This window comes from Erinaceus europaeus, chromosome 5 (assembly GCF_950295315.1).
Source record: "Erinaceus europaeus chromosome 5, mEriEur2.1, whole genome shotgun sequence".
NCBI classification, from domain to species: Eukaryota; Metazoa; Chordata; class Mammalia; order Eulipotyphla; family Erinaceidae; genus Erinaceus; species Erinaceus europaeus.
In genome coordinates this window covers 32,961,707-32,985,020 of record NC_080166.1, presented here as the reverse complement: position 1 = coordinate 32,985,020, position 23,314 = coordinate 32,961,707, and the positions used below count along the sequence as shown (strand labels likewise).

Here is a 23,314-nt window from a genome sequence, read left to right as displayed (position 1 = left end):
TCTATCTTTCCCATTGTGGAGTGAGGGTCTGGAGAGGTGAGGTTCTGGGGCACATTGGTGAGCAGGATGCAATTGCAGCAAGATAGAAAGCAGGACAAAGGGGGTCGGGTGGTAGCGCAGTGGGTTAAACATACATGACGCTAAGCTCAAAGACCTTTGTAAGGATCCTGGTTCGAGCCCCCAGCTCCCCACCTTCAGGGAGGTCACTTCACAAGCGGTGAAACAGGTCTCTACCCCCTTTGTCTTCCCCTCCTCTCTCGATTATCTCTGTCCTAGCCAACAATAGTAACAACAATAATAATACCCACAACAAGGGCAAAAAGGGAAGAAAAAAAAAAAAACTTCCAGCAGTAGTGGATTTGTGGTATAGGCACTGAGCCCTAGCCATAACCCTGGGGGGGGGGGGGGGGAAAGAAAGCAGTTCAAAATGTTTAATGAACAGGAACCATAGGAACCATAAAGTAGGAATAGAGCAGATGAAAGTAGGGACTTTAAGGTGGAAGGAAGCTGGGATGTACTCTTCACTGTAGATGTCCTTGCTCCAGAACTGAAGGGGACATTGTGATTCTCTCACTGTGGCCTCCCACACTTTCCTCAGCTTTCCCCCCGCTGACAGTGGAGGACTTAATTGAATTGTGTGGCCCCAGCAGCAGGGCACACACACATGGCCTGGAGCTGCTCAGCCCTTTCTCATCTTAAACCACCCTTGCAGTTGGCAGCCTTCTGTGCTTCTTTGCAGATGAATTAGAACAGAGCTCATAGGTGGGGATGCTGCTGCCTCCTGCACCCCAAGAAGCTCACCTGGTCCTATGCTTTCTCCTTTGCTGTAGGAGGTGGGAGGTCCAGTAACTTGCCTTTGATTTTGGTCACATGTCTTGTTGTTACCCAGACCTATGGCCTAAGTATTGTGTGACTGTGGTAGAACCCTGGTTCTCTGTAGAGTGCTTCTGTCATCTTCTGGAGCATGTGCAATTCAGAGTTGCAGTGGAGTAGCGTGGTGCTCTGTAGTATATGCAGGAGGCCTAAGGCTCCTGGAACTGCAGCCTGGCAGTGAGTGGGAAAGCTTAACACACCCCCTAAAGCCTAGACACTGTCTGTTCCATGAGCAGGAATGTGAACCATTTCCCTTATTCTGTGAGTACTGGGAAAGAATACATGGCAGCTGACTGGTGGGTCACCTGGTAGAGCACACATGTTACTTGCCTTGTCCCTTGCTAGTGGAAACTGGAGGCTTGAATCTCGGTCCTCACACATGGTCATGGGTAGATGCTACTGAATGAACTACCAACTAGCCCTGGCAATTTTGCTATTTTAACTTTCCTCAAGGAGGGGGCCATCACTTCCTAGTGACTTTAGGAGACATCTGTGGTGAGTACTGTTAGCATCTCTTGGCGTCACTGACTCTTATATACTCCCAAATCAGTAAGGCTTCTCTACTGATTTTGTTCTGGTCACTCTGCTCTAGTTCTCTCTGCTGGCTCGTGGCTCCTTGGGGATATACTTTCTCTTTCTCTTTATTTTTATTTTTATTTTATTATTCTTTATTGGGATTAATGATTTACAGTAAATACAGTTGTTGGTACATGTGTACAACTTCTGTTTTCTGCAAAAAACACTCACCCCTAGCACCCCTAGCCTAGGTCCTCCTCCGCTATCTTGTACCAGGACCTGAACCACTACCCCCAGCTGCAACCCCTGCTGTTCCCCGCCAGGCCCCCCTCTCCCCCCCAGAGTCCTTTCCTTCATGCAATACACCAAACCCAGTCTAAGTTCTGGGCTGTGTTTCCCTCTCTGTTCTGTCTATGAGTGGGATCATCCCATATGCATCCTTCTCTTTCTGGCTTATTTCACTTGACATGATTCCTTCAAGCTCCATCCAAGATGACGTGAAGAAAATGACTTCATCATTTTTAGTGTTTATCCTTAATAGGTAGGAAGGGATCAGACCTATAGAGTCTGGGGAGTCCAGGTCTCTGTGTCCTCACCCAGGTTGATGACATCCTGACTTCACAACAGACCCACCCTGGCTGCCTGTTAATTTTGAAGTTGAACCATTGATATTGGGAAGCCCTGGGTTATTGTTCTGTAGAACACTGGTTCTCTAAGAAAGGTCTTCTAAATTTGTATCTGGGTCTAGGAATTTGTGAGAAATTCAAAACCTTAGCTCTCCACAGCTTCCTAGCTAGAAGTTGGTGTGAGAGTAGATAAACAAGCAGTATGAGATTTAGCTAGCCCACCAGCTGATTTCAAGGCACACTACAGTCTGAAGAAAATGATAGAGCTCTAGTAGTGCTGAGCAAAAGCCATCTACCCCATGTTTTTTGAAGTTAACCGTATTGCCCTTGTCTTTAACACTTGGTACATTGCATCTGCTTCCTCTGACTCTCATCTTTGAAAGTTTGAGCTGACACACACTTTAGGGTGAGGGCCTGTCTGTTCCCTCTGCCATCACAGTGAACACCTCATTGCCGGTGGGCTGCTAGTGATTCAGCTTCTGAAACCCATCTTGTTTCCTGCCTTTGGGGATTGCTCTTGGTGCTAGCTGTTGTGTGTCAGCTTCTCAAAAACAGATGCCAAAATAGAACTTGAGGAGGCATCTTTATCTGTGAAAGGAAGACAGTGTAATAAAAAATGGACAGAGGGGAATAGTGTTGCCAGTTTGAGTAGGGTGATGGTGGCTAGACAAACTTTGTCTCTCTTTATGCCTGGTATGGGCCACACCTCATGCTGAATGAGGGGGCTGTGCAAGGAGCCAGGGACCTCTCATTTTCACACTGCACAGTGGGCAACAAGTCATTTGTTGAAGAGATGGCCTAGTGGTGTGGCTTGTGTCTTTCACTATGTTCCCAGTGATTCAACAAATGCTTTGTTTCCTCATATACTGTTTTCCTCATATTCTGTTTTTCTCTTCCCCTCTTAAACTCTAGACATATTCTGGACCTCCACCTCTTGTGTTTCTTTCATTTCAGACTCCTTACATTTTTACTCAGCATACTTAATTCTTTCACTGTTTCCCCTACCCCTTGATAAAAACCCCTACTGTTACTCTGAGGTATATTTTTTCTAGAACTTATCTTTTTGTTTGGGAATTTAATCAGTGGTGAATTATTATGTTACTTTACAAGCTCAAGAAAAATAGCTATAGAAACTTAGGTCTAGAAAGATCTTTAGGGGCTAAGCAGTGGCACACCCAGTTAAGCACACATAGTATTAAGCTCAAGGATCTGGGTTCAAGCCCCCAGATCCCCACCTTAAGTAAAGCGGAACTAGATAACATGAACAGGCCCATCACAGCTCGTGAAATTGAAACAGTTATCACAAACCTTCCCAAGAGGAAAAGTCCTGGACCAGATGGTTTTACAAATGAATTCTACAAAACCTTCAAAGAAGAACTAATACCTCTACTTTTAAAAGTCTTCCAGAAGACTGAAGACACTGGACTACTCCCTTTCAGCTTCTATGAAGCCAACATCACTTTGATACCAAAAGCAGACAGGGACACAACCAAAAAAGAAAACTACAGACCAATATCTCTGATGAACATAGATGCTAAAATATTGAACAAAATTGTAGCCAACTGGATACAGCAGTATGTTAAAAAGATTGTTCATCGTGACCAAGTGGGGTTTATCCCAGGCATGCAAGGTTGGTTTAATATATGTAAATCAGTCAGTGTGACCCACCACATCAACAAAAGCAAAACCAAAAACCACATGGTCATATCAATAGACGCAGAGAAAGCCTTTGACAAAATACAACATCCCTTTATGATCAAAACACTACAAAAACTGGGATAGATGGAAAATTCCTGAAGGAGTCTGTATATAGCAAACCTACAGCCAACATCATACTCAATGGTGAAAAACTGGGAACATTTCCTCCCAGATCAGGTACTAGATAGGGCTGCCCACTATCACCATTATTACTATCCAACATAGTGTTGGAAGTTCTTGCCATAGCAATATCAGGCGGGAGCAAGGAATTAAAGGGATACAAATTGGAAGAGAATAAGTCAATCTCTCCCTATTTGCAGATGACATGATAATATACATAGAAAAACCTAAGGAATCCAGCAAGAAGCCTCCGGAAATCAGGCAATACAGTAAGGTGTCAGGCTACAAAATTAACATTCAAAAGTTAATGGCATTCCTCTATGCAAACATTAAGTTAGAAGAAGAAATTCAGAAACCAATTCCTTGTACTATAGCAACAAAAATAATAAAAGAGCTAGGAATAAACCTAACCAGAGAAGTAAAAGACTTGTATATTGAAAACTATGAGTCACTACTCAAGGAAATTGAAAAAGACACAAAGAAGTGGAAAAGGTATTCCATGTTCATGGATTGGAAGAATTAACATCATCAAAATAAATATACTATCCAGAGCCATCTACAAATTTAATGCTATCCCCATCAAGATCCCAACCACATTTTTTAGGAGAACAGAACAAATGCTACAAATGTTTATCTGGAATCAGAAAAGACCTAGAATTGCGAAAACAATCTTGAGAATAAAGAACAGAACTGGAGGCATCACACTCCCAAATCTCAAAAGAAGACTTAGACAAGCATAGTCTTACAAAGAAGACCAAGACAAGCATAAATCTATGGGACTACATCAAATTAAAAAGCTTCTGCACAGAAAAAGAAACCACTACCCAAACCAAGAGACCCCTCACAGAATGGGAGAAACTCTTCACATGCCATACATCAGACTAGAGGCTAATAACCAAAATATATAAAGAGCTTGCCAAACTCAACAACAAGACAACAAATAACCCCATCCAAAAATGGGGGGAGGACATGGACAGAATATTCATGGCAGAAGAGATCCAAAAGGTTGAGAAACACATGAAAAAATGCTCACAAGTCTTTTATTGTCAGAGAAATGCAAATAAAGACAACAATGAGATACCACTTCACTCGTGTGAGAATGGCATACATCAGAAAAGGTTACAGCACCAAATGCTGGAGAGAGTGTGGGGTCAAAGGAACCCTCCTTCACTGCTGGTGGCAATGTCTAATTGGTCCAACCTCTGTGGGGAACAATCTAGAGAACTCTCAGAAGGCAAGAAATGGACCTACCCTATGATCCTACAATTCCTCTCCTGGGGATATATCCTAAGGAATCCAACACACCCATCCAAAAAAATATGTGTGCACATATGTTCTTAGCACAATTTGTAATAGCCAAAAACCTGGAAGCAACCCAGGTGTCCAACAATAGATGAGTGACTGAGCAAGTTGTGATATATATACACAATGGAATACTACTCAACTATAAAAGATGGTGACTTCACCGTTTTCAGCTGATTGTGGATGGACCTTGAAAACTTCATGTTAAGTGAAGTAAGTCAGAAACAGAAAGATGAATATAGTATGATCTCACTGTTAGGCAGAAGTTGAGAAACAGGGTCAGAAGAGAAATCACAAGTAGAACATGAACTGGAATTGGCATGTTGCACCAAAGTAAAAGACTCTGGGGTGGGTGGGTGGGGAGAATACTGGTTTAAAAAGGATGACAGAGGATCTAGTGGGGATTGTATTGTTACATGGAAAACTGGGAAATGTTATGCAAGTGCAAACTATTGTATTTACTGTCGAATGTAAAACATTAATTCTCCAATAAAGAAATTAAAAAAAAAAAAGAAAGAAAAACTAAGCTTCCAGGAGCAGTGGATTTATAGTGCTGGCATCGAGTCCCAGCAATAACCTTGAAAACAAACAAATAAACAAACAAAAAAAGAATCCTCAGATTAGTTTGCTTACACATGAGGAAATGAGTAAACTACTTGTGACCAGCTAACTCTTTTTCATTCAACTCATTAATGGTAGAGTTGCTGTTCTTTTTCCATGTCCAGTGGAGAAACAATTACAGAAGTCAGAACTCCCAGCTTCTGCACCCCAAAAAGAATTTTGTTCCATACTCCCAGGGGGAAAGAAATTTTAGGGGAATAAGGCCAGAGGACTCTGAAATTCAGTTCCATCAGGACCCTGAGAGAGAAGAGGGAAAAAGAAAGGACATTTGGAAATAGTAATAGGTGTAGGTGTGACTTAAAATATAAAAGAAGGCAGGACTATAGAAAAAATGGGCAAACACATATAATATATATAGTAATAGTCAACCCATATCTTTGATGTTGGGGTAATGATTGTAGTTTCCAATGGAGGGAATGGGGAAACAGAACTCTGGTGGTGGCAAAGGTGTGGGTTTATACCCCTGTTATTTTAAGAATTTGTTAATCAATATTAAATTGCTAATAAAACTTTTAAAAGAAAAAGGAAGATGTTGTTCTTCCTCATCAGTCTGTGAAGTGAGAGATGTAAAATATGTCTTGTCAGATCTGAATCTAGAAAATGCAGTCTTTTGAAATAAGACTCACTACTTTACTTCTTTTTTCCACAGGCAATCAAGCCCTGTCGTCCCATGACCAACAACGCTGGCCGGCTTTTCCACTATCGAATCACAGTCTCTCCTCCTACAAACTTTTTAGTAAGTGTCTGATAAACTTAGATTTTTTTTTTTTAATTTAAAAATATAAACACACCAGAGGGGTATGTAAACAGATAAATGGGACTAAGTCCTGATTCAATACTTAACTGTTCCTTCTTTTTGAAGTATTGTTTTCTTTCACTGGTAAAATCAGCCTTCATTTTAATGACTTTAATTTTGGCATTCTCTCACTAATTACATTTTGTACCTTTTTTCTATTTTTGTTCTTGGTGCCGTATAATGACCAAATTCATAGTAGCTAGTGAATTGTGATTCTTTGTAGTTGGGAGAATTTGTGGAACCTTTTCTTTCTTTCTTCCTTTCTTTCTCTGTCTCTGTCTCTCTCTCTCTCTCTCTTTTTTTTTTTTGTTTGTTTGTTTGACAGGATAGAGAAATTTAGCGGAGAGGATGAGACAGAGAGGGAGAAAAACACCTAAATCATTGTTTTACCACTCAGCTTCCCCGCTGCAGGTGGGGGACCCAGGGGCGGGAACCCAGAACCTTAAGCATGGCAATGCGTGTACTCAGCCAGGTGTGCTACCACCTGTCCCTCTTGTAGAACTCTTTCACAGCTTTTAAAAGATCAGCAAGGGGCTGGGTGGTGCACTTGACTGAGCACAGGTTACCATGCTCAGGGACCCAGGTTCCCAAGCCTAGTCTCCCCCTGCAGTAGATAAGCTTATCAAGTGGTGAAGCAGTACTGTAGGTGTCTCTCTTTCTCTCTCCCTATCTCCCCCTTCCTCTCAATTTCTCTCTGTATCTATCCAATAAATGAATAAATAAAGATCAGCAGATAGCTTATGTATTGCTATGACCTAAAGAAGAAAGCTTGTATTTGCAGCAGGAATAGTAGTAATATGTTATGTTGACTGAGCATGTTCTCTGTTCCTGGTGCTGTATTACTAGGCATTATTCTAAGTGTTTGATTTGTACTGATTTACAGTAAACTGGTGAAGTAGATACTGTACATTCCATTTTGCTATCTTGCCTTTTACAATCTACAAAATCTGTTAGTTCTCTTTTTTGTTTTAATTCTTTCTCCTTTTTTTTTTGACTCCAGGGTTATTGCTGGGGCTTGGTGCCTGAACTACAAATCCACTGCTCCTGGAAGCCATTTTTTTCTATTTTATTGTTACTGTTGTTGTTATTGCTACTGTTGTTGCTGGATAAGACAGAAATCGAGAGAGGAGGGGAAGACAGAGAGGGGGAGAGAAGGATAGATACCTGCAGACCTGCTTCACTGTGAGGTGACACCCCTGCAGCTGGGAAACCAAGGGCTCGAACTGAGATTTTTATGCCGGTCCTTTTTTAGTAAGAGAAAGATTCAAAGAAAGAGTAAGTCAGAGAAGAGCAGTGCTCAGGGGATTAAACCTGGACTTTGGAGCCTTGAGCATGAACGTCTTTTTGCTTAACTGTTAATACTATCTCCCCTGCCCTTTTTTTTTTTTTTCTTCCTATTTGAAAAAGTCAACTTACAGCAGTGAATTCTTTGTCATATGTTAAAAAAAAAAAAAGGCTCAAGGGAGATATTCTCTTTCTCTCTTTTTTAAAGATCTTATTTACTTATTTATTTGTTTCTAGGGTTTTCTCTGGGGCTCGGTTCCTGCTCCTGGAGATGATTTTCCACATTTTTTTTGTTGCCCTTGTTGTTATCTTGTTGTTGCCCTTGTTGTTGTTATTGTTGTTGGGTAGGACAGAGAGAAATTGAGAGAGGAGGGGAAGACAAGAGAGAAAGATAGACACCTTGTGAAGCAGCAGGATCCTTATGCTGGCCATGGTGCTTTGCTCCAAGCAAGCTTAACTCTCTGCACTACTGCCCTTCCCCCATAGACTCTTTCTTATATTGACACGTGTTTTAATTATTGATTTATTTTATAAGTAATTAAGGTCTTTGACATTGTGAAGAAGTTGGTTACAGCATTTGATTGTCTTCTGAAGGATCTGAGAATAGAACTGGGATGAGCTTCTAGCACCTGAGGCCTTTGAGAATGTTTTGGGTTGTTGTTAGTCATTTAACCAGAATGATACTTTTTTTTTTTTTTACCACTTTGAGTTGGATGCATTATTATCTTGTACCTATTAGGACTCCTACTGATTTAGAAGTACCACTCAGTAAGAATTACTTGTCATACCATAGGACTAAATAAATCAAATCCTAGAAAATGAAGACGTTGAGCTTCTTTTTCCTTTATGTAATCTCTAATAACTATTCTTGTTTGTCTCTAAAAATAAATTTTACTGAAGCTGGAGAATTCCACTGAAAAACTTTTATATAAAGTTTTCTGTGAAGTTTGGCAAGATGTTAATGGAATGCAAGGGCTCCCTAGATTTTTTCCATGTGGTTGCTTTGTGTCCTGGTGGGTTTCTGCATATGCAAATCATGCCATCTATTTAATTCATGTTTGTGCTTCTGTTTGCCTTTAGACTGACAGACCAACTGTTATTGAATATGATGATCATGAATATATCTTTGAAGGCTTTTCTATGTTTGCACATGCCCCCCTGACCAATGTAAGTATGTGCTAAGTGTCTGGCTTATCTTTCCCTGACCCCTCTACCTTCTCTGCTTTCCTTTTGTTCTCTTTCTCAAAATTCAAAATAGATTTCCTTCCATCTGACTTTTAAGCAATGTTTACTTTGCGCCCTTCTCCTAAGCCTCAGGAAGCTGGCAGTATGTGTCAGGTGGGAGTGTGACATCTGTGCTAATGAGTCACAGGTTTGGTTCACATTAAATGGTGTCAGTAAACATGTGTCAGAATAACATTTTGAGAGTGTGAAAGATTGAAAAAGAAGGATAAACTGTGGCGTAAAGTGTCAAAGCTATTTCAGGTTGGGTGTCCTTCAAAAGAAAGTTGGAAAGTTTTAAGGAGAAGCTGTTATTTAGTTCTGAGCAATAGGAAAGAAGTAGAGCTTACACAGAATCCTAGGCATCTGTATTAATCTCAGAGAATTTTCCATTTGGAATCCCAGGAATATGTATTCTGTGTGAGACACTGACCTGCACAGCGATGGTGTTTGATACAGGCCTGAATACTGTCTTGTCAGTGATCAGTTCAAATGAAAGTTCTGTATCTCAATCAGAATCTTTGTCTTAACACTGGCTGTCTCAGGACTTGTCTTATTTATTCCATGTTCTATTGAGATAGTTGGACATAGAGTAAACTATCTTTTAGCTCAGGAATGGAATGAAGTATAGTATAGTTTACCCAGTTTGGATGCCATTGCAGATGTTAGTAAATTATAGTTGTTGTATATCTGCATTGAAATAGAATAGTCTTTAATTCTTTCAGCTTTTAATTCTTCTTGACTTGGTTATATGAAATTACATATACAGTTTGAAAAGTCATCTTAGTACTGCTACTTAAAACTTGAACTTCTGTTTCCTTGGGGAATGAAGTAACAATCTAATCTTTGCCTAATTTTGTTCCTTTTTGTCATCATCATTATTTTCTTTTCTAAGTAGACAGTTTTTAAAGAATATTTATTCCCTTTTGTTGTCCTTTTTTTTATTGTTGTAGTTATTATTGTTGTTGTTATTGATGTCATTGTTGGATAGGACAGAGAGATGGAGAGAGGAGGGGAAGACAGAGGGGGGAGAGAAAGATAGACGCCTGCAGACCTGCTTCACCACTTGTGAAGCGACTCCCCTGCAGGTGGGGAGCCAAGGGCTCGAACCGGAATCCTTTGCACTACTGCCCAACTCCTTTTTTTTTTTTTTTTAATGAGGCTTTATTACACAGTATACTTATCCTAGAGAATTTTCTTTGGAGTGGATAATGACATTGTAAAAATTAAGTCACTTGATAATATATGTCAATATATTGACCTCCTGGGTGGCTGTATATAAAAGTGTATGTGTGTTATTGAACCTTGAACGATTTTTTTTTTACAGTTGAAACTTTTATTGTCTCTTGACTATATTGAGGGAGAAATATATACATAGCATTCATTTATTTTCAATAAATCAAGTTAAAAGAAAGAGAATCAGTTACATTAAAAAGTTTAGATGACCGGAGTTCCAAGAAAGAATGTGACAAATTATAGTGTTCACTTTAATTTTTCCTTTTAGAGATTGTAATTGAGAAAAAAAAGAAGTTTAAAAATATAAGACTAAGGAAGAGAGAATCTTTTGTGTTACCTCTGAGTTTTCTTTCTTCCTTTTTTTTTCAATTTTTATTCATAAAAAGGAAACACTGACAAAACCCTAGGATAAGAGGGGTATAACTCCATACAGTTCCCACCATCAGAACTCCGTATCCCGTCTCTTACCTTGATAGCTTTCCTATTCTTTAACCCTCTGGGAGTATGGACCCAGGGCCATTATGGGATGCAGAAGGTGGAAGGCTTCTGTAATTGCTGCCCTGCTGTGTATGGGTGTTGGCAGGTCGATCCATACTCCCAGCCTGTCTCTCTCTTTCCCTAGTGGGGCAGGACTCTGGGACAATGGGGCTCCAGTATATATTTGATGGGGCTGTCTGCCTAGGGATACTGGACCATTTTTAAATAATCTTTATGAAAAGTTGCCAACAGATTATAAAATATTGATGCTTTTTGTTTTTTGTTTTACCAGGGCACTGCTCCTCTCTGGCTTATGGTGGTACCAGGCATTAAAACTGGGATCTTAGAGTCCAAGGCTTAAAGGTTGTTTGTATAACCTTTATCCTGTTTCTTCAGTTCCTTTCCTTGCAGTATCTCAACCAAACACATAAATCCTTTGTTATATCAGATTTTGGAGCCAGAGTTTTCTTCCCTGCCACTACCCCTACACCTGTTTCTTTTTATTTAATTAATTAATTAATTAATTTTTAAAAATTGAGATAGAGAGGTAGAGTACGAGAGTGAAAGAGACCATATTACCAAAGCTTCCTTTATTGTAGTGGGACCTAGACTTGAACCTGGATCACTCACATATGTCAAAGCAGCACACTAAAAAGTGAGCTGTTTCTCTGATCCAAGTCTTAAGAGTTTTAAAGGCCTCTAGAAGTCATCTAGTTTAACTTCCTTATCCATTATGCATCCTTTTTTTCTTTCTTTCTTCAGAAGGCTTGCAAATACAATTATTGTGGTTATTGTTAAAATATTTAAAGGTTGGGAGTCGGGCGGTAGCACAGCGGGTTAAGTGCAGGTGGCACAAAGTGCAAAGATCCTAGTTTGAGCCTCTGGCTCCCCACCTGCAGGAGAGTTGCTTCACAAGTGGTGAAGCAGATCTGCAGGTGTCTTTCTCTCCCTCTCTCTGTCTTCACCTCTTCTCTCTATTTCTCTCTGTCCTATCCAACAACGACGTCAACAATACTAACTACAGCAATAAAACAAGGACAACAAAAGAGAATAAATAAATAGATAAATGTAAAAAAAAATTAAAAATATTTAAAGTTTATCTTAATCTGTTAATTCCCTAGAAGTAATCTTAATCTCATTTGAACTCTTCAGGATAACCTGAAACAATGAGGGAAAGCAGTGTGACTTCAGAGAGACAGAGCTTTAAATATTAGTGTACTCTGTTTACCAGATGTAGGATTTGACATTTCAGTCTTTTTAAACCTTGATTTTCTTGTTTGTTAGGTGGAAAATTAGCTGGTGTAGTCTTAGCAGCCTCTGTAAAAAATAAATGAGATGACACATGAAAAGTGTTTCTCATGGTGCTTGGCATGCAGTAAATTTGGCACATCTTGTCTTGGAAGAGATGTCAGAGGATCCTGGGTTTGAGTCTTTATTCTAATTTGCTTTTCAGAAGCTAAGTCTCCATATTTATGTGACCTTGGACAAGTAGGCCTTAGAGCTTTATTAAAGTCTTTTAGCATAAGATTCAGCAATGAATGGCTGCTAACACCAACTTAATTGCAGTTGTTATAGTTGCTTTATAGTAGAAGATAAGGCGGAAAAATTCCTGGCTAAATTTAGCATACATTTTATATAAATATTCAAGTTCTCAAACTTGAGAAATTAACTCTGTAGTGAGAAGATAAGCCCCATCATTTCTGTTAGAGATGTTGATAAAATAAATCGAGTTTTAAGCTGTATTGTACAGTTCATAGGAATTAGATCCATCAAAGGCCTCTTGAATTTGAAATAGCCTCCCAAGAAAAAGAATTATTAAACTGCTTTACTGATCTGATTTGTTTTCATGCTGGAGAGCACATCAGCTGGAATGGCATGCAGATGATGGTGGTGTTATAATCACAACCAAATCTGCTCCCTACAAGTTCTCTTCCTCTTTTTTTTAAATTTGCTTTTCCCCTCCCCTTTTGTTTCCCTTTTTTAAATTGTTGTTGTAGTTATTATTGTTGTCAATAATGATAGTAGGTGGGCTTATTATCTGGTTGTCCAGTTGGGTTCCCCAGATGTAGAAAAAGACACGTTTTTCTGAGTCTAGAGAGAAGCCAAAACATGAATAGAAAAAGGGCTTCTGCCTTTCCAAATTTGTGATTTTGGATTGCCTCAGGGTTGAGAGCCATATATATGAATGAAAAGGGGATTAGAGAAAGAAATCTAAAAAGTGGTTTTAGTTGAAATAAAATGAAGACGGACTTTACTTGCATAAGTCATCCGCCAGTGTGCTTTCATATGTGGTAGAAGGAATGACACTTGCATGTTTGTTCTTTCTTTGCTGGCCTGCTGACTTGTCTGTCCTTTTCTCTTGGATACCCTCTCCCTGGATGACACCTTCTCACTTGTGAATATTTCTCCCATGCATATTCTGATCTTTGTCCAATTGATATTTATCTCTATGACCACAAGCTCTAAGCTCCTATTCCAGATGGCTTCATGGACAACCCACTTTGATACAATACCTTAGGTAGTCAAACCTGTCTTGTGAAGAAACTGAATTTGTCATTGTCTTTGTATTTTGAGTTTGAGGGTCTCAAAGGACACCCCTAGTGGATTTCTTTTGTATTAATCTCATTGTGATCTATGGGGTCACTTGTGCCAGATACCAAGATTCTTCTTTCATACTTTCCTATCAGAGTAATCACTGGGTATTTCAGTAACATCTCCTACTGTAACCTCTCACTTACCTCTCCTTCCTGTTGATTCCTTGATTATTTCATTACAACCTAGTCTAGTCTAGTCTTCTAGTCTCCTGTCTTGCTACATTATCTTTATACCTTTTGTGTAGCAGCCCATCCAAAATAGGAGCTTATCTGTCACTTAAAGTACTTGGATGACTTCATGTTATCAAAAGAAGTAAGTCCCAATTCTATAATGAATTTATAATTCTATAAATTATGATCGAGTTCATAATTTTTGTAGAATCACCATGCTTCTCCTACTCCATGCACTTTACTCCTGAACAACTAATCTGTTCTTTACTCAGCTTCCTTTTCTCTGTTCTGCTATAACCAAAACACCTCTTTGCCAACTTTATCTTATTTTTTTGGATGACCTTGAAAAATGGAAACAACAGCTCAAATGTTACTTCCTCATTTACACTTCATCTTTGTTTTGTTTTGTTTTGTTTTCTCTACTTTTTAAATTGCACTTAAAATTCACACTGTAACATATTCTAAGTATTTATAGTTTCTGACCTGCCTCATTTCCTCTTCTAGATAAAGTGGTGGGCACTACAGCTTATTTTAGAGTTACCTATGAGTGTCGCCATGAACAGATAGTAAAGATATGTGAGGACCAGTAAAGTAGTTCATTTGTGTAGCACACTGCTTTGCCATGTACACAACATAGACTGGAACCCAGCCCCCACTACATTGCAGGAAGCTTCAGTGCTGTGGATTCTTTCACTCTGTCTACCTCTTTGTGTTTCTCTCTAACGGAAAAATTCATGCCAAAGAGGTGAAGCCTCAGTGATGACCAAAATATTTTTTTTATTAGTGATTTAATAATGATTGACAAATTTGTAGGATAAGAAGGGTACAATTCCATATAATTCCCACCACCAGAATTCCTTATCCCCTCCCCTCCATTAGCAGATTCCCTATTTGTCACTCTGGGAGTATGGACCAAAGATCTTTATGGGGTGCAGAGGGTGGGAAGTCTGGCTTCTGTAACTGCTTCACCACTGGACATGGGCATCGACAGGTCGATCCATACCCCCAGCTTGTTTCTGTCTTTCCCTAGTGGAGTAGGGCTCTGGGGAGTTGGGGTTCCAATACACACTGGTGAGGTCGTCTGCCCAGGATGACCAAAATATTAATAGTAATAATGATAGTAGTAGATGAATTCTCACATTTATAACTCAGATACTTTAAATTGAGTAGGAAGGAAGCAGATGTCAAAAATGATAATGGATTCAGAGAAGGATGAAAATGGATCTCTTACTTAAGTTAATTATGAACTTCAAAGTAGCCACTATCCTTTAAAAATGTGGAAAGAAAAGAAAGTGTCTAAGAACTAAATTCTATTTCTAAGACTCAAGATTTCCAGTAGATGGCATTGTACAACTATGTTTTGTGTTTTTTCACGAAACTTATTATTGGTAGAATTAAAATTTGTCTCTTTCTGATTGCTGTCGCTTACTGAAAGCTTGGACCTAGGTCGGTGCATGGTGTAAAGTGGATGCTCGACCAGGTGTGCCACCACTCGGCTCCTAGAACAAGCTTTGCTAATTTACCACCTGCCTGTTACCTGTTCAAAGGTACTCTCAGATACTCTGTCTTGGTTTTAGCAGTCATAACATGAGTCATAACACTTCACACTTCTAATAGTGCCTACTCAATAAATGTCAGGTATTCTCATTTTTATTGTATTTAGTTTTTGTTGTTGTGTTTATTGCCACAGTTTCTTTCTTTCATTCTTTCTTTCTTATTTTATAATTTTTTTAATAAAAAGGAAACATTGACAAAACCATAGGATAAGAGGGGTACAACTCCACACAGTTCCCACCAACAGAACTCCATATCCCATCCTCTCCCCTGATAGCTTTCCTATTATTTAAAATTTTTTTTAAATTTATTATTATCTTTATTTATTGGTTAGAGATAGCCAGAAATCAAGAGGGTAGAGGGTGATAGGGAGAGAGATAGAGAGACACCTTCAGCCATGCTTCACCACTTGTAAAGCTTTCCCCCTGCAGGTGGGGACTCGGGGCTCGAACCCGGGTTCTTGCGCATTGTAGTACATGTGCTCAACCAGGTGCACTACCACCCAGCCCCCTACTTTCCTATTCTATACCCTCTGGGAGTATGGACCTAAGGTCATTGTGAGATGCAGAGGTCTGGCTTCAGTAATTGCTTCCCTGCTGAACATGGGCACTGACAGGTCGATCCATACTCCCAGCCTGCCTCTCTCTTTACCTAGTGGGGCGGGGTTCTGGGGAAGCGGAGCTTCAGGACACATCGGTGGGGTTGTCTTTCCAGGGAAGTCTGGTCAGCATCGGCATCTGGAACCTGGTGGCTGAAAAAAGACTTAACATACAAAGCCAAACGAATTGTTGACCAATCATGAACCTAAAGGCTGGAATAGTGTAGATGAAGAGTTGGGCATTACCCCATTTTGTAGCTAGCTAGTAGGCATATTTTAGTTATAGTCCAAATGACCTGTGGCTATACTAGTTTTTTTTTTCCCTTTTTCTTTTTGCCTCTGAGCCTGAAACCTGATATGCAGGTGGATCTTAGTTATTGTCTGGGAGATGATGTCATGGCTGGAAAAAGGACCAGAAAGCTGGATCAGGGAAGAGAGTAGCTCCCTAATATGGGAAAGGAGTATAAATATTGTTGACTATAAACCCCATTGATTTGATGTGATCTGGGGCCCATAATTAGCTTAGGAGCCTATGTGACCTCTGCATCCCTGTAAATCTGAGCTCACATTCTGTGGTCATGAGTAGGAACCTTCCAAGCTGCCCCAGTATCAACCCATCTTCCTCAGGTGTAGCACAGAGTATGTTGTCCATCCTCCCTTCAGGGGATAGAACATTCTCTAGCATTGTTGATCCAAGTTGAGAGCAAGGTCCTATGGGGGGCCCACAAAACGGTCTCTTGTGTTGTTCCTGATATAGATGACTGGTAATAATGGAGAGAGGGATTTGTTTGAGGTTTAGGCCTATCATGTCTGTTTGTGAATCTCAGGACTCCCTGAATAGGGCCCCAGCTGATGCAGTATTGCCACAGTTTCTTTTGGTCCAGAGCCAAGCAGGCAGTGTGAGTTGTGTGTTTTTCAGTAACTGAATTAATAAGTCACCAGCCTGCCCTTCTTAAAGATTCTGAAAGATTTAAAAAATCTGAGAAGTAGGTTTATATGGTGGCATACCTGACAAAATGCACATGTTACTATGTGTAAGGATCCAGGTTCAAGTTCTTGGTCCAAGCCCCTAGACCCCACCTGCAGGGGGGAAGCTCATTGAGCTGTGAAGCAGTGCTACAGGTTCCTCTCCCTCTCTCTCTCTTCCTGTCTCCCCTTTCCTTTTAGTTTCTCTCTGTCTCTACCCCACAAATGCATATATTTTGAGTGTTTAATTATGGTTTTAGTATTTCTTTAGAGTTGATAGGTTTGGTTTTAGTGTTCTTGTCCTTTGTTGTTGCTGTCGCTATTATTATTGGTAGATAGCAGAATGCTTGTGCAAAGGCCCTTATATGCCTGAGGTTCCAAAGTATCAGGTTCAACACCCCCCCCCCACACACACACATACTGTAAATCAGAGCTGATCAGTGCTCCAGTAAATAAATAGATAAATAAAGCAAGCAAGCAAGCAAGCACCAACCTTAGGCAGGTTTCCTATAGAAAGTCTGACCTTCTGGGTTCTTGCCATTGAAACCCAGCAGTGTGGTCAAATTTTATTAAGGTGAAGCTTTCTTGTTTGGTAATAGCCTTTTGTGTCCTTTAGCAAGACCTGTGCAGTGAGCCTTCAAAAGGATCAGGATACTGAAGTTCTCTCACTTTTTACCATTGCAGATTCCACTGTGTAAAGTCATTAGATTCAACATAGACTACACGATTCATTTCATTGAAGAGATGATGCCTGAGGTAAGGGAAAGATTATTTAACCACTTGATGCAGTTTTGCTTTATTGCGGATTCCACACTTTGTCCTGAAGACCTTGAACTTGGTGGGCTCTGGCTCTTTGCCCTGGGAATACCTCTGTCTCAGAGGTGTTGTGTTTACCTTCAAAGGGCAGTGAGGTGTGTCTCCACTAACAAGAGTAAAATCTGGGTCGTTTTTCACCTTGCTGACTGAGTTTTGAACCCATTTACCTTGTTTTGCATCTCCTGATAGCAACTTTACATCTGTTTCTAGTTTGTTTTGGATTGAGGACAGATTTTGGTTACTGGTCATTATCAGAGAGGAAATTAGAATAGTGAAACTGAATCTGATAGTGGCTGGAATAATCTTATTCATTATCTCCCCTGACAAGATCAATGCTTGGTTCATTTTTCTTCCCATGTATTTACATATTTTTTCCTAATTATTTTTCATTGCGGATGCTCAGCAACAGATTTATCTAAATATATGCAAGAGGTTTAAAATTCCAAAGCAAGATTAATGGGAATCTCAGAATGATTCATAGCCCGATCTCGAATTTAGTGGTGTCAACAAATCACACAGCGCAACAACAACTAGACAGCCAACAAGCTTGTGCACTTAAGATTGTGTTGGAGTTAGGGTCAATTTCCCGCACCCCCCCCCCCGCCCCCCCCAGCTCTTCTCGAAAATCTTGTCATGGGCAGCAGGACACTGAGGGGGAATTGATGAACAGGACACGCATGCCTGGCCCTATTTCATTCCCAGCAAGGCCCGCTAATTCCTCCTGACTCTCAAGAATGACAAAAGAAAGGGCCGCCCCTTCATTCTCTGGCTTAGAAGGGCTTTTTTGCTTCCATTTGATTTTTCAGGTCATGAGACTTCATTTGCTTTTGTAAAAGTTTATGACTTCTGGCGTGATCACACGCAGGGTGATTTATGAATCCCAAACCAAAGCAAGTAGGAGGAAGAATTATGAGCCAAGTCTCACTTGCAGATATATCATCTCTCTTGCTTGTTTACAGGAGACATTTTGCTCCAAAGTTTTGTGGTTTTCCTTAGCCTTTTGTGGGTTTCCATAACCTTCATTAAGTATGAGATTTTTTTTTTTAATACAAAGACCTGTTTTTGCAAAATTTCTATAGTAGTGTATTTGGTGTGTCTTGCATTAATAGAGACAAAAGGGTGCATATCTTAGTCTGCCAGCATAGATGTGTAATTTCAGTGAACAAAAAGTCCCTAGGAGATTCTTTTGCTTTTTATAATTGGGCTAGAAAACTATGACATAAATGAGACCATTAATTTTTAAATTTCATGTGATTTTATTTACCACAGTGGAAAGGACATTTTCTTAGGAATTCTGATGACACTACTACTTAGCATCAGTTTTTCTCAAGTCAGTGAGCTATTATTATAGGACAGTGGCCAAATGTCTGAGGAAATTGTTCAGTTTTCATATAGTTCCAGTAGGTAGTTTGAAAGACATTTCATGTGGAAAATTTGAACCTCAGTTACTATGCATTTGTGAAACTCCAGTAACCTGATTTTGGTTTATTTTTCAGAATTTTTGTGTGAAAGGACTTGAACTCTTTTCATTATTCTTATTCAGAGATATTTTGGAATTATATGACTGGAATCTTAAAGGTAAATAACAAGGCTGACAAGAAGGCTGTGGTTGTGGAAGAACATTATGGCATATGTGAAACTCTTTAAAAAGTAGGAGCTGTAGCTTCTCTTAAGTTTTGAAATCCCAGAGATAGGTATGTGATTCATAGGATTGCTTGCTGTTGTTTTATGTAAATCTGTATGGATCATTTTTCTTCCCCATCACCTGGGTTTCATTGCTTTGATAGAGAAATACAGACAGATAAAAAACAAAAGAAAGGGAGAAAGAGAGAAAGAAAGAAAGATGGAAAGAAAGAAAGGAAGTCAGAGAAAAGAGACCAAGAAAGAGAGAGTGAAAGAGACCATACTATCAGTACTTCTTCCATTGCAGTGAGAGCCAGGCTTGGAGCTGAGTTGCATATGGCAAAGCAGCTCACTATCCAAGTGAGCTAGTTTACCTGCACTGTGGATCTTGTTTTCATAGCTCCATTACCTAAGGTGATCAGTACTCATTTCTTTTCTTTATATATATATATTATTATTGGATAGAGAGGGAGAGAGACAGAGACACCTGCAGCCCTGCTTCACCACCCGTGAAGCTTTCCGCCTGCAGGGGGGAGCCAGGGGCTTGATCCTGGGTCCTTGTGCACTGTAATGTGTGTGCTTAACCAGCTTCACCACCACCTGGTCCCCCCCATCAGTACTCATTTCTAACTGATAGTAAAGAAGATGCTTTCAGTTATCATGAATGGCTATCTTGATTTGTGTACATTAGGAAAAACCTCATTAGTTAATATTCCAAATCTTTTGAACTTTACTACAGTAAACTTCATCAAGATGACAGTTTATTGAACTCTTTTCAGCACTGAAAACACATTCAGACACTGTGAACTGTGTATTTAAAACTTGACACTTGGTTATTAGATAACAGTTCACTCTTTTGGGAGAGTCTATTTCACTACATATTCAAGAACTTAGAAGCAGTATTGTGGGTATTTTTCAAATCAAGCCTTTAATGGTAATTTCTCTGGTCCCTTTTCCCTTCCCTAAATGGAAAGGAATGGAAATGCAAGCATATCATACCGTGCAGTAGTTTAATATTACAACAAATACCTTTCTATCTTTTGAAATAAAGAAAAAATTATTTTATTTAAAAATGTTATTTCTATTGCTTTATGAGAGAGACAGAGCTAAATACTGTTCCACCGTCCATAAGGATGTTCAGTCCTTTTGTCTTTATTGCTTTCATATTGCCAGCATAGATGTGTAATTTCAGTGCCTAGGAGATTCTGATACTTATTGTAATTGGGTTAGGAAACTACAACATAGAGAAGACCATTAATTAAAAAAAAATTTTTTTTACTTTCATAAAAATTTTAAAATTATCATTATTTATTTATTGGATAGAGACAGCCAGAGTCCAAGAGGGATGGAGAGATACAGAAGGAGAGAAATAGAGAGACACCTGCAGCCCTGCTTCACTACTTTTAAAGTTTTCTCCCTGCAGGTAGAGACCAGGGACTTGAACCCAGGTCCTTGCACACTGTAACATGTGTGCTCAAGCAGGTGCACTACCACCTGCCCCCTGAGTCATTAGTTTTTAAATTTCATGTGATTTTATTTACCACAGTGGAAAGGACTAAGTAGACATTTTTTAGGAATTCTGATGACACTGTTACTTAGCATCACTTTTTCCCAAGTCAGTGAGCTATTATTACAAGACAGTGGCCAAATGTCTTAGGATAGGGCCCAGTTTTTATATAGTTCCAGTAGGTACTTGTGTTGTCTAGGATTGAACCCAGGCCCTCCTGCTGTGAGGCCAGCACTCTACTGCTGAGTCACCTCCCTGACCCTAAAATTAGATTAGCTTCTGGATTTGCTGTATGGTGCCTCCCATCCCCTTGTGACTCCTGCTGGCTTCATGGGGTATCTGTAGCAGTCGCAATGGGTTTGAGTTATCTGTTGAGATAAAGGGAGGGGTGCCTTTTTTTTTTATCGTGTTCCTGGTGCTGGTTCTTTGGGAAGTTATCAATGTTAGGGGTTAAGTTACAGTGTCTTTTCTGGGACTGTTTTATTTATTTTTCTTTCCTCTTCTCTTATTTATTTTAGGTCCTTTGTTTGAAGACAGTCCTCCCTGCTGCCCAAGATTTCATTTCATGCCACGTTTTGTAAGATTTCTTCCAGGTAAAGCTTGATGGCAAGCCTGTCATCCTGTAGGGGGAGCTTTCCACCCCAGACATTGTTCATTCTCTACTTCTCAGGCACAGAAAATATAAAATCACAGCCACTGGGTTGTGTCTCTACATAACTTATAGTGACCTTAAACTAGAAGAATAATAGAAGACTTGATTTATGAATTTGGAAAGTCTATCTGATGAAGTATCACAGAAGCACTAAAAGTAATAAAGAAACATGCATGCAACTTAAAATGTACATAGTTGGGAAATAGTTACAATTTTATATGGATATGATTGTACTATAATTAGTCTTATAAAGATAGTAGTATTATAGACAGTTGCCTATTTTTTTTTTTTGATAGATTTGGTCATGTTAGAGTACAAAAACATTAATAGTTTAGTCTCACAAAATTAAGACATACATAAATCCGTGAGTTTTAAGGCCTTTAGCAATGTTTTAATTTTTTCAAGTGTCCAGCCGTGAGATAATGATGTTACACATAAAACTTCTTCTAAGTGCTTGAGTTTTTAATAAAATCTTTATATGCCTTTCCCCCCTTTTTTGTAGTTCTCATTAACCTAATATCACTCACTAGATTTTGCTTTAGTAGCTCACTTTCTGGAGCGATCAGTCTATACTTCCAGTCTCTCATCCCCTTCATTCACTTTGGTTCTACTCCACTCTTGCCTTTTTTCCTTGTGTATAGCCCTTTTCTTTGATTTCTGTCATAAGTTCCAGCTGTGACTTATTTCTTCTTCAGTCCCAAGTGCTTCTACTGCCTTCCATGAAAAATATAATTTCAGCTATAACCTTTCCTTCTCTGTGTTGGCTCCAACAGTGAGACCGGAGAATATGATTTGATGGCAGTGGTAAATTTGTGGTTGGCAATTTTGACTGTGTGTGTGTGTGTGTGTGTGTGTGTGTGTGTCTGTATGTGTGTGTGTGTGTGTTTATTTTTGGTACTGGAAACCAAACCCAGGGCCTTATATCTGCAAAGGATGTGCTCTCCCACTGAGCTGTGACCCCAGGCCCCTGGTTTGTAAGCTTTTGCCCAAGTTGTCATAATCAGTGTGAGAAGTCAATGTTTCTATTTTGGGATCCAGTGGCTTTGCCCTCTCTCCCTCTCCTTACCCCCACTTGTCAGGACCCTTCTTTGAGTCTTTGAGATTCTGGCCTATTCCCCTCGCCTTGTCCTCTGTCCCAGTGTGGTGGCTGATACCCAAACCAGCCTTCTACAGACCAAATCTGATTAACCACTCTTTTTTTTTTTTTTTTTTCCTCCAGGGTTATTGCTGGGCTCGGTGCCTGCACCATGAATCCACTGCTCCTGGAGGCCATTTTTCCCCCTTTTTGTTGCCCTAGTTGTTGCAGCCTCGTTGCGGTTATTATTGCAATTGTTGACGTTGCTTTGTTGTTGGATAGGACAGAGAGAAATGGAGAGAGGAGGGGAAGACAGAGAGAGAGGGGAGAGAAAGATAGACACCTGCAGACCTGCTTCACCGCCTGTGAAGCGACTCCCCTGCAGGTGGGGAGCCGGGGGCTCGAACCGGGATCCTTACGCCGGTCCCTGCGCTTTGCGCCACGTGCGCTAACCACTCTTGAGATATTGTCTCCTCCCTGTACCTTGGCTCTTCCCCTTGTCTTTTTGCTGCATTCACTTTACTTTCCACCTAGCACCCTGATCCTTTGTAAGTTTTTCTTCTTGTCTACTCTATAGTTTAGATTATCCTCAAGACTTTGCCTTTGATACCTCTTCTTTCCTCTTTTCTTAGTCTAGACACTAAGTTACCACGGCTTTTTTCTTTTTTCTGTTTTAGGATAACGTTACTTATATTTTTATTATCATTGTTAACATTTGTTTTGTTTGGAAAGCACATTTAAAAGCTTTTCTCCATTGTACATCTGGTTTCATTTTATTGAAAAGTCCCTTTTCCTTTTCAAGTGAATGCTTCTTTGGTTTTATAATAGAGCGTTAGCAGTAAATATATAGAAAATGGTGTTGAGTGAATTTTTTAAAAGGTCTTTCTTTTTTTCTCTCTGCCTCTAGGCATTTTATGACCAAACAAATCTCTGAGAGAAAGTGGGCAGTTTTAAAATCACCTTAAAGAAAGATTTTTATGTCAGATAT

At 39.7% G+C, this 23,314-nt stretch overlaps 1 protein-coding gene across 2 annotated transcripts in view; it reads left to right on the top strand.

Moving 5' to 3' along the window:
• The window catches only part of DROSHA (drosha ribonuclease III), a 138,067-nt gene that overhangs the window by 26,169 nt on the left and 88,584 nt on the right, over positions 1-23,314 (top strand). For both annotated transcript variants that reach the window (XM_060191190.1, XM_060191191.1), the window contains exons 11-15: positions 6,406-6,492; positions 8,917-9,003; positions 17,338-17,409; positions 18,966-19,047; positions 21,118-21,192. In XM_060191190.1, the coding sequence (XP_060047173.1) occupies positions 6,406-6,492; positions 8,917-9,003; positions 17,338-17,409; positions 18,966-19,047; positions 21,118-21,192 (403 nt within the window). The remainder of the gene's footprint in view (positions 1-6,405; positions 6,493-8,916; positions 9,004-17,337; positions 17,410-18,965; positions 19,048-21,117; positions 21,193-23,314) is intronic.